Source organism: Castor canadensis, chromosome 9, assembly GCF_047511655.1.
Source record: "Castor canadensis chromosome 9, mCasCan1.hap1v2, whole genome shotgun sequence".
NCBI lineage: Eukaryota > Metazoa > Chordata > Mammalia > Rodentia > Castoridae > Castor > Castor canadensis.
The window spans coordinates 18044075-18056325 of NC_133394.1; the positions used below are offsets into that span (position 1 = coordinate 18044075).

The 12251-nt window shown below is 39.7% G+C and overlaps 1 protein-coding gene and 1 pseudogene across 4 annotated transcripts in view; one reads left to right on the plus strand and one right to left on the minus strand.

The window, feature by feature from the left end:
- The window catches only part of Dclk2 (doublecortin like kinase 2), a 155948-nt gene that overhangs the window by 117288 nt on the left and 26409 nt on the right, over nt 1-12251 (plus strand). For all 4 annotated transcript variants that reach the window (XM_020155277.2, XM_020155263.2, XM_020155270.2 and 1 more), the window contains 3 exons: nt 6235-6310; nt 7136-7244; nt 9547-9604. In XM_020155277.2, the coding sequence (XP_020010866.2) occupies nt 6235-6310; nt 7136-7244; nt 9547-9604 (243 nt within the window). The remainder of the gene's footprint in view (nt 1-6234; nt 6311-7135; nt 7245-9546; nt 9605-12251) is intronic.
- LOC141411289 (U6atac minor spliceosomal RNA) lies at nt 11364-11480 on the minus strand (annotated as a pseudogene).

A 12251-nucleotide genomic window follows, 5' to 3' on the forward strand; every position in this document is an offset into this window, starting at 1 on the left:
GACTTCATCTTTGAACATAATTGATTTTGTTAGAAACAAAAACAAAAGGAGGCCCTAAGCAGTTTTGAGGACTTCGGTGCCCTAACAAAATAAATCATAACATTGAATACCAGATTCTGTTTGAGAACAGTGATCTACTTATTCCAGTCGTTCAAGGGAGGGTTTAGCAAGCAAATCACTGTATAAGTTGGATCAACTGTAATAACTTTATTTGAGTAGAAACAACACCTGTGTTTATAATAAATGTTGCCTTATTCATGGAAGTGGGCCATTAGAAATTCTACATAGTAGTACACTAGACAGAATTGGATGGAGGTGAGACTTAGAGGCTGCTATAGTGGCTCACTGTGGTAATCACTGTATTTGGAATTGAAGAATGGCACCTCTCCCTTCACCCTGAATCTTAGAAATATATTTGGTAAAATCTTGCAGCAAAAGCACACAGCCATTTTTTGTAAGCAGGCATGAAGACACCACCTGTCTCTTACTCAAAATCCAGTAAGCCAGCACCTTACTTGAAAGGTCCACTCAAGTGAGGTTCTGTGCTGATATGGGGAGGTCAGTAGCTTGTGGAGGTACAGAAAAATACAGCAGCAGATTCTGTACAGACTCCTTGATGGGATTATTGAGCTGGCCACTGACTGATGCCTCATCCGTGTTCACAGTGGCTTCTGTTTTTCACTGCTTACTAGCCTGTTACCAACCACTTGCTACTAATCCAGAGTCATTGTTTTCATAGTTCATTACTCATATGGAAGTGTTTCAAAGAATTTTTAAATGATCGGAAATCCAAAATTCATGCGATAAAGCTTTTTCTTCTTAAATGCATTCCTGACTCAGCATTTGTAGCAATTTATACCAGCTTTTCTTCTAGTTGCTGGAATTGACGCCTCTAATGTTTTTTTAAAAAGTCCCACAGGTGACAAAAATAAAACAAATCTATTTACAAATACTATTAAATACTATCTAGTGTACCTGGGATTTTCTTCATCCTCAGTGTACTTAAGAACTCATCTTTTTAAAGAAGAAATTTTTCTTAAACTATGAAGAAAGGCTATGAATCTGTTTATCAATTTGATGTCGTGTGAATAAGTTATAGGAATCCTGCAGTGGTTACATAGTCTGAAAACATGTTCTAAATTATCTCAGTATACATTTTGATCAGTGAGTCTGGGAAGTAGTGATATCTTTTAGCTTATGCAGTAGCCTCAAAGGGTTTCTCTCGTGTCCTTAGAGGGAAGGAGATAGAAGAAGAGCCCAAAAGCTCCCAGGCTTGGAGCTGGGTTTGGATTCTGACTCCACACTTGCTGTGGTGTCCAGACAAGCTATACAGCACCTCTAAGCTTTTGTTCCTTCACTGGCCAATGGGGATGATGATAATAGCCAATTCATTTATGCAAAGTATTCATTTCAGAACTTGGCATTCAATAAACCATAAGAGAAGGTTATTCTTTGGCTGTAGATGACTTGAGATTCGTAGACTATTGGATGATGACAGAAAGAACTGAAGTTGTGCCAGCTGAACAATTAATTACAATTGTGCCCAAAACACCTTACGCAGATGTTGTCAACCTTGGCTGTACATTTGCTTGTGCATGGATGTTTTAAAAAGGCTGACAGCTGACCTCTCCCTTTAATCAATCTGGGTTGTAGCCTGGTGATAGAATTTCTCAATTTCCAAGGTGATTCTAGTCTGCAGAGACTGTGGCTTTATCATAACAACCATGTCTTTAAGGCTCTTCTGTTCTAGAGTTTAAAAGAACAGAGAATTATGTTGGTGGAAAAGCTTTCCTGAAAAAGTTCCTGCCAACTAGTTTTCCTGCTGGCTACATTTGGCCCATTGCCTGTTTTTCTAACTAAAATGTTATTGGAGCACACCATGTGCATTTACTTACATAGGGTCTATGCTTTAATAGCAGAGTTGAGTAGTTGTGACAGGGGCACATGACCCCAAAACTAAAGAGATTACTGTCTGTGCCTTGATAGAATATGTTTCTGACCCCTGCAAAGATCTCACCAATTAAATTATGATACCATTTGCCAAAATGCATCCAAGATAGTCAGCTTACTACACACAAATGTCTCCCAGATCCTGTTCAAGCTCTTCTTCCTTTTATAAAATCTCAAAATGAAATAGTGTCTAGCTTTCTGCTAAAAGTCAATAGTAATATACTTTAATGCATTGAATGGTCAGTCTTGCTACTTTTTATCGAGTCACCTATTTCTAAACAAAACTTTACATTTTTAGTATGTTAACATTTCTCTCTAAATTTTAAGTTTTGTAGAAATCGCGATAATCTGCTCATCAAAGAAAATCAATGTAGGACTTTAAACACAGAAAACTGGAGTGCTATTTTCAAATCTATCCTGTAGTCAGACATGGTGGATCACATCTGTAATTCCAATCACTAGGGAGGCAGCGATCAGGAGGATTGTGATTCAAAGCCAACCTGGGCAAAAAGTTCATCAGACCACATTTCAACCAATAAAAAGTTGGGTGTTGTGCTCTTCTAATCCCAGCTATACAGAAAAGGTAAATAACAGGATTGTAGTTCAGGACAGCCCAAGCATGAACATGAAAACCTATTTGAAAAATAACTAAAGCAAAAATGTCTGGAGGCATGGCTTAAGTGGTAGAACACCTGCCTAGCAAGCACAAAGCCCAGAGTTCAAACCCTAGTATCGCAAAAAAAATTAAAAAAAGAAAGAAAAGAAAAAAGTACCCAATCAGCATGTATGCCTTGTCAAATGATCCTAGTAGTTGGGATCGCCATATAGCTGTTTCTGCATTTTTCAAGTCTTTTTAAAAATGTTCTTAGTAGGAGAACATTCTTGTGCATTTCTCTTCACTACTTAGAAAAACAGAGATTGCTGCTAGAGGAGTGAGTGGGTGAGGCAGCAACCTCAGGCCACACAGCACACACTCAGCAGTACCTCAAGGTCCTTTCTGTCACCTGTGCTCCAAGGCCAGTCCTCACCTCATCAGGAATCACATTTCTCTCCTTCCTACCGGTGATGTCACCCCATCTTTCTGAGCCAGCAGCAACTATGGCCAGTGTCTGGAGAGAGCCCAGAAGTGGTCCTCCATTATGCCTTGTTGATGAGGACCTCACAGCTAGGTGCTTTTCTTTATGCTGTCTTAGCATCATAGTCACTGATGGATGCTCCAAAGCTCATTAACACTTCAACAGATTTTAATAAAACTGGTTATTTTGACAATAGAAATGGGACAGGTTTAATCACAAACACCGCATTTGATCTTTGGTGCTTATTTAATCCTTGCTTCAATAAGAGAGCAATTCTCTTGCCAGGGACAGAGAAATATAAAAATTTCGCTAATACAAAGAATTTTGAAAAAGTCATGGCCATGTGGCCCATGTTCTTATTGCTCTTCGTCTGAATGTCCCTCAGGGAACAGGGAATGCTCTGCCTTAAGAATAGGTGTGCTCCTAGAGTGAACCAGTCTCTCCAGAGTGGGAGGGAAGCCAGCTTTTCTTGTGCCTGTGGAGATCCAAGCTGCATTACTAGGAAGTCACATGAACTTATTCCCAAGCTGAGTGACTAGAGAGGACAGGCTCAGGTTGGTGCCTTAGGAAAATGGCTCAGTGTCATCTGCCCTGACCTGGAACGTAGAAGCTTCAGGGAAGTGGCGTAAGTGGTCATATCTCCTCATGGGATTATAAATAAGCCTGTGGATGATAATATCATGTCACTTCATCTTCATGTCCTTTACAACAGCACAGGTGAGTGGGCTAAACAGTGAGGAAGGAGAAAGGAAAAGTCTGTCTGATTCTATCTCTTTTCAGCTGTGGTTTACTAAAATTATCCCCATTATGTTTTCATGCTTTCCATTTTGTCATGAAAGCCTTGTTTTCAAATGAAGGAGCATATTGGACAAGCCACTGCTATTAATATAGATTTTCTAAGTGCTTGAGAATCACACTTTTTAGAGTCAGTCAAGTGGGAGTTTTGAAAACATTCCAGTCATCATTATTTGCGGAGGAAGCTGTATCCTGGTGATTTAGTGAAGCCATGGTCAGATGCACATGAAAGTAGCACTTCCCTCAGCCAGTGCCCTCTGCCTCCAGGAGGCTCCTTCTCCTTCCAAGGCTAAAGGCTCCTCCTCCACTTGCCACTATCTCTGTCACTAGAGAACCAACTTCTACCACCTGTCCCATTTCCTGGTCTTTCCTCCTGCATTTTGTCACCCTTGCATCCTAACACAAACTCAGTTTGTACTGGATTGAGCAGGGAATGGGGATAGTACAGGAGTGGTGGTTTTACGGTTCACAGGAACTGAGTGAATAAACAGTACAGGAGTTAGCCACCTGTGTGCAAATGTTCCTGGAGTCATCATTCACGCCTGCATCTCAGGACCTCCTTCCTGGACAGCCCTTGAATCAGACAGGACCCATCTAATTGCAGCAAACCAATACTTACGTTAGATCAGGAAAAGGATTTAGAAGACTGTTACCTGCTTCCAAGAATGCTGAGCCAGTAAGACTGCAGGTCGAGCAGAGAGCATGGTGGTCTTAGGACCTCAGCAGTGGGTATGGGGACCTGCGCACTGCTTACTTCCAGAGACTCTGAGTGCTGAAGAGAGATAGTTCTTGTCCCGTGTCTGCCTCTGATCCAGCCAGCCTGAGGGGTGGGACTGCCTTGCTCTGGGCTGAGAGATTTAGACGCCCAGGTGGACAGATCACTGTCTGCTGTTGTTCCCTAGCAGTGACAACCTGTCCCTGTCTGTTTGTTCTGGGGAAGGCACTGATCGGCAGGGATATGTTTTCTTTTAAGATTTAACTTTCAAGAAAAATTACATTCTTTTAATATTTATTCTGTTAAGAATTGGGCTGCCAGGTGATACATGCCTGTGTTCCCAGCTTGGGAGGCTGAGATAAGAGGATGAGCCCAGTCTTGGCTATACAAAAAAAGAAATCAGCTGATATTAACTTAATTTGGATCTTTTATTTCTTTGACAGTCTCAGTGTAGGATTAGATTAGAGGAGGAATCAGCTTAGATTGTATGATTTGGCAAAAATATAAATATAAGATAGCTATTTTATATTCAACAATTTATAGTCATTTATTTCAAGGTTCTGTGCTAGGTATTTTAACTAGCTATTAACTAATATTGAGTTAGTGTCCTGTGACCGTGTGCTGAGTGGTTTTGAAATTGTGAACAGATTTTTATTCTCTAGCAAATCTCTATCTGGGTACTGCTGTTCATTTTCAGAGCAGAAAATTAAAACTTGGGGATGTTAAATAACTTTAAAAAAAAAAAAGAAATGATTTGAGTTAATCATGTGTGGAAAAATGCATAGAAAAAAGTGGTGGGAAACACATTGGACGGTGTAGCCAAGCATGGGTAGAATGCAGTGCTGATGATTTGGGGCTGTTCTGTTGGTAACAAAGACCCACTGCGGTTCATAACTACCTCAGGAGACATTTCTGGCACTAGGGTGTGGAATGGGAGAGACTGAAAGTTAGCAGGAGCCTTTGGTGAGGGGCTGTACAAAGTTCTAGCCAATTTGAGCCTGGATGGCAACTGTGGCAGGGAGTGGGATAAAGGGTATGGGCTTTCTTTTAGGCCCCTTGGTGTTGAACAATTCTCTCATAGAGTGCTACCAATTCTGGAGTTGCCATTGATTTCAGTGCCAAAATTTAAGTAAATAAAACAGGCCAAAACAAAACTATTAAATATTGAAATTTTTGGATTATTCACCAAGTCTCTTTTCTTTTTTTAACAGTAAATGATTGAACTCCCAGGAGCCAGGTGTTTGCTTGGGAATATTAGAATTATCTATAGTTCTAAGCCTTATGTTACTGAACAAGTACCTTGTTTAGCTGTGATACCTCCTTTATTTCATTGAAGTAAGTAACACAGATTGAAACAAACAAACAAACAAAAGCAATGTCAGTTTTCCTGATAGCAAGTCTGAATTGAAAAGGCATGGCTCAAGTGGTAGAGCCCTCTCCTAGCAAGCTCAAGGCCCTGAGTTCAATTCCTAGTACCAAAAAAGAATCTGAATTGAAAAATACGATGCCTAAGAAAGACATGCATTAATGTGATGTATTGTGTATAGGGAGAGAGGTGAGATGAGGAGAAAGGGAATGTTTCTTCTGTTATGGCCTTGATATTTTTACATTCTGTAAACATTTTCTATTGTTCAAGGACTAGGGACCTAAAGATTTGTAAGTGTATCCTAAAAGGTAATAACCATTTTCTTCTTCCAGCGGATTTCTGCTCATGGCAGATCTTCTTCCAATGTAAATGGTGGGCCTGAACTTGACGGTTGCATGAGTCCTGAAGGTAGTTCTCAATCTCGTTACTTTTATACAGAAAGTCATCCATGTAAGCTTAGTGGCTGCCCCAAACCCATGGTGCCACAAGTTTATTCTCTTAAACAGAATGTGATCATGTCACCTGTTAGTCTAATTATCCTTATTGAGTGGTGGGATCACTTCAGGAGATATAAAATCTCATTGTCAGTTATCAGGCTATCACAGTTTCAAATCTTTGACTTGGCCTTCCTTTATTTTTCCTTACTGATGATCTGCTCCCAATTCCTAAGTGTATTTCCTTTTACTCTATTAGTTAACACAAATGCGTGTCTGCAATATGCTGGGCACTGGGGCACATGTGACAAGTGGTCCCATCCTACTACACCCCACCCATACATACCTTTTTGTGAAGGCTTTGAGCCCAGGATTGGACTTAATAGGGCCAATACCTGCATACTGTTTTCTTTACTAGAAAATCTCAAAGAGAAATCTCCAGAATTGTGCTAAGATTAAATCCCTACCACCATCCCCTTCCTCTTTCCTGAACATTGGCAGAAGAATTTGGAAATGTTGTAGTTAGAGTTTCCTTTTACCCAAGGTTAGTCATTTATTTCAGCTGATATTTTAGGGATTTATTAGGCTTATTGCTTTTACTGGTTTTCTATACCAACCAACAAAGTCAAAAGGAAACTGGTGAGTCAGGTATTCTATTCAGGAAATATGCTGAGAGGTTTTCTTTAGTTTTACCATAGATTTATAAATAAATGCATGCAATTTATTAATTTGCATACATGTAGGAATCCATATGAAATGCTGATGTTTCCTTTAGACTCTGTGTTTATCCTTTCTGCAGGTGTGAATGGAAACAGATGCTCTGAATCATCAACTCTTCTTGAGAAATACAGAATTGGGAAGGTCATTGGTGATGGAAATTTTGCCGTAGTCAAAGAGTGTATGGACAGGTGAGTGTGGGGGGGGCTGTCATTATTTGTTTACCTGCACATACACTTCTCCTTTGGAGTTTATCTTCCATTTTCTTAAGTGTTTTATTTTTTATTAGCATATACTAATTGTACAAAAGGGTTTCACTGTGATATTTCCGTTCACGCATAGACTGTACTTTGATCAGATTCACCCCCTCTATTTTATTCATATCTTAATGAACAAAAGGCCTTTCTGGGAAATCTCTCTTTTCTCCTTCCAAACAGTCTACCCTTGGGACCAGCTACTTGGCTTGCGCAGAAGCAGTTTGACAGGAGAAGATGTATGTCTACACATAAAATTGTTCTGTATGCATTTGGGCTGAGAGATCAGATCTCTTCCATGAGCCAGAGAGGAATGAGGAAGAATAGGAGTCATTTAAATAGAAAAACAATCCCTGTAACAGCTGTGCTGGCACTGTTCTCAGCCTGTACTTGTATTAGCTCATTTAATCCCTACAGCAATCTTCTCAATTGATACTTAATTGATAGACTAATAATTGAGGACACATGAGCCCTGACTTAAGCTCAGAAGTCGCCAACATTTCCCTGTTCCTGGCCTTTTGTAAACAATGTGAAAGCCAGAAAAGACTCAGCTAAAAGTCTTTGTGTTTATAGACCACTCTACTACCGTTCTTGTGAGGATTTTTCCAAAAAAGTCTTGGCAACTACAATTTATCCATTCTGCTAAATCTCCAGTGAGGTTTCAGTGCTCCTCATATTGGTACACAGGTAACTCCTTGTTCTTGAAGCCTTTTTACTGAGCTCTGGTACACAGATTGCCACCTAACGATGACCAATGAAGTACCTAAGACGTGACTTCTAAGGACCTGTTAGAAAATGAGTCAGGGTTTGGTTTATAATATGGGGAGAGCAGTTTGAATAAAAGTTACTCTTTCTGGCTGGGCCTAACCCCTGGTGTGTGATGACTGCTTGACAAAAGAAGCTGCCCTTGAGAGAACAACTGTAAGCTAAGAGTGTTGTAGTGCTCTTCACTGAACTGTGCTCAGTTCAGTATTTTTTACATGTTCAGATTAGATTATATATTATGTTTTAACATAATCTAATGAGTAAAAATTAAGTAATGACATCAAGATTCTTGTATCCAATAATGAATATAGAATTTTTAAACCTGTTGAAATCGCCATAAGAAGGGAGACTAAGATATAATGGACAAATGGCTTATAATACATATATAATGGAAATGTTTCAAGGAAAGACCCTGTATAGCTATCTTAAACAAAAATGTCTTGTCTTTTTTTCCAAAATGGAGAACAGGGAGGCAAAACAGGTCCTGTCTGGGGGTTGGTACCTGTGGGAGGGAGGAGGACGTAAGGAAGAGGGTAGGAGAGTGAATATGGTGGAAATGTTATGTATTCATGTATGAAAAAGGAAAAACAAGACCTGTTGAAACTGTTCCAGGCATCAGGGTGGGGGGGGATAAAGGAGAAGGAGGGAGGGGGTGAATTCAACCACGATATATTATAAGAACTTTTACAAATGTCACAATGTAACCCCAGTACAACAATAAAAAAATTCTTGTATCCAAGTAAGTGATCTCTCTAGTGCCAGCCCTTTAAAGGTGGGAAACATGCACTGGATCCAGCTTGAGGGCATTTCAGGTGTGAACCACGACTGATATGCCTCAGCTGTTAATGGAAACAGACATTGGTAATAAAAATTTTTAGCTAATTTGATCTATTTTTTTCTTAGTTTTATTCTCTCTCCTAAAAGAACTGTCTTGAAATTTAAATAGAAAGAATTTCCTGTCTAGTTCTAATGCAACAGAACTTAAATACTTTAAATATGACTTAATAATACCATAGTTATTAATAATTATAAATGATTTAATTAGCATGCAGTATAGCTTTGGGGTTTTCTTATTCTTGGGTACCTTTCTCCCCTGACTGCTTGACTTCTCTCAGCATAGTTTGTGATACACAGAGGGAGAAAAAGCCAAATCTTCCCTGTGCCTGTTCTGTAGAGGAAATTTGGAAGGATGTACTGCTGATTTATGTCTTTGTTCTAGTTCTCTCTCTCTCTCTCTCTCTCCCCCCGCTGTCTCACTCTTCCTCCCTCCCTCTATCTATTATCATGTATCTGTCTATCTATCTCCATCCATCCATCCATTCATCCATCTAGACAGGGTCTTGCTATGTAACCCAGGCTGGCCTTGAAAGTTCAACTTCCTGCCTCGGCCTCCCCAGGGCTGAGATAACAGACATGCACCACCACACCTGGCTTGGTGTATGTCCTTAGGTGATCTTCCTCTACTTATTCCTAGGTCCACTGGAAAAGAGTATGCGTTGAAGATCATAGACAAAGCCAAATGTTGTGGAAAGGTACAGTATGCCTAAGTGCTTTGTAAAAGTAACTGAGATGATGTGGTGAGATGTTTACTGTGCGGAAGGGATTTAAGTGGGGACTTTGGCCACCAATAATAAAGGGAGAGCAGACAAACTTTCTTTTCCTGGTATTTTTCAGAAACTTTTAATCGTAAGATAGCAAATTGATTTGATTTTTGTCTTGACTATAGAAAATGTAAGTTCTCTTTCTGGGAGATGCTTAGTTCAAAATTCAGCAACATTGAAAAGCTGTGCCAAGAGCCATGAAGGGTCTGAGACATCACCCTACTTTAAAACTAATGAGTTAGCTGTCCAACTTCACAGAGGCTGGCAGAAGGTGCAAGTTCCCTGGGTCAGGGACAGAAGACTTCACTACTCATGGCACAGCAGGTAGCATGAACTCAGTTTGTGCTGGCTCCCTTAACCCCCAAGTTCCATGGAAGTGGGGTGGAGCGGCTCAGGTGAAGGCTGTCCACAGAGGGCTTGTGTCAGAGCTGAGGAACCCCAAGTCTCATGAGATAGCTGCTGGAAGCCTGCTTGGCCTTTTTCCCAGGGGAGAACTTATTTTTCTACCATGGTCAGCTCCTATAGGAGACCCTACATTCGTGTCCCGAGGTGCTTGCTCGGCAAACATCCCTGGAAAGGTCGTTTGGAACAGATGCTCTGAGAGATGTGCGGAAGCACTGTTGAGGGTTCGTTTTCTTCCCTCCCTCTCTCAACTTGGGGTGGAAAAGATCACTGAAGAGAAGCTGCTAGGGAACTGATACTGGATGTTTAAAAAAACTCAAAATTCACTAACAGCGATGACAGAGGCCTTTGGAGATTCCTTTCTGGTAGCATGTCAGTTAGCAGAGCAGGCTGTGGAATTGCAGGGCCCCTCACAGAGCTACTGGCCACATGTGACTACCAAGCCCTGGAAGCCAGGCTATGTCCAAACTGACCTGGGCTGTGAACAAGTGCTAGGACTGGAAGACTTAGTACCAAGAACAGAGTGTAAAAATCTCATAATTACCTCTGTATGTGATTATGTAAAGATGAGATGATACTTTGGATATATTGGGTTAAAAAGTTATATTTTAAATTTTTTTTTGCTTTTCATATTTTTTTTAGATTTAGATGCTAAATAATTTAATTTTTTTTCTTTTTTTTTCTTCTATTATTCATATGTGCATACGAGGCTTGGTTCATTTCTCCCCCCTGCCCCCACCCCCTCCCTTACCACTCACTCCACCCCCTCCCTCTCCCCCCCTCAATACCCAACAGAAACTATTTTGCCCTTACTAAATAATTTAATTTTTATTAGCATTAATTAGTTATACAAAGGGGTTTCATTTTGATTAAACTTGCTCTCTTTTATATTCTTTGTTAATCTCCTTCTTTTCTCCCACTTCCTTTTTAACAGTTTTTGGTGGATTTCATGTGCTATTTTCATACATAATGTACTTCTATAATATTCACCCCTCTGTCACCCTCTCCTCTCCTTCTCCCCTACCAAATAGTCTCTTTTACAATCATGTCATATTTTTTTAGGTCTAGATTCCATATATGAGTGAAAATGTGATATTTGTCTTTCTGAGCTTGGGTTATCTTGCTTAACAGGATGTTCTCCAGTTCTATCCATTTCCCTGCAAATGACATAATTTCATTCTTTTTCATGGCTGAATGATACTCCATTGTGTACATGTACCACATTTTATTTATTTAGTCATCAGTTAGGCACTGAGGCTGCTCCATAGTGTGGTTGTTGTAAACAGATCTAAAACGCTGGTGAAATGCCATGGTAGGCAAAAGTGCCTTAACCCTATGCCCATTGCAGGCCTGCAGGCCTCCGGTCCTTGTCACAGGGACTGTCTGAACTTCTCTCATACAGTACTCTTCGCATTTTTTAACGTGGCTGTTAGAAAATTTAGAACTACATACATGGATCACGTATTTCTGTTGGACAAGAGGCTCTGCCTTTTCTTGCCTCGTGACCTATCTGTGTCTGTTTCTTCCTCTAACATTCATTTATTAATGATGTATAAAATGTAAGATTACTGTAACTGTTGATTGAATCAAGGCATGGGAACAGAGAAAGGTGCTGGTATAAATAAGGATTTAACACACATTAACTGTTAATAGTATTGATGTGCCGGAAGAATTCCTAATTAGCAAAGATTCAAAGTGATGGTAGTGACTGTTTACAGTTATGAAACTCCTGAGTCCTCACTGGATATCTTCAAAATTTGATTTTTTTTTTCATTTTTCTTTTATTATTCATATGTGCATACAAGGCTTGGTTCATTTCTCCCCCCTAAAACATTATGAAACAATTTTAGAGAACTCTCAGAGCCCCTAAAGTAGAAAGTCCAGGAGGCAAAATTTGTCATTTATTTCTGATTTTTCTACACTGTGCTAGTCAGCAAAACATAGATAGCAAAATGTCTCCTTTTCTTTAAGTTTATGTGTTATTACTTCTTCTAGCAGTAGTATTAATTTTTTCATCTGTAGTAGCCATTTCTCCCTATATAACTGTTGCTCTATTGTATGATGCAAGTAGAATGTATCATAATTTTGGTTGTATTAATTTTTTTAAAGTAAAAACAGAATTGTTACAGTAAAGATATTATTTACCTGATTATAATTTGAGCAGCCACTGAAAAAT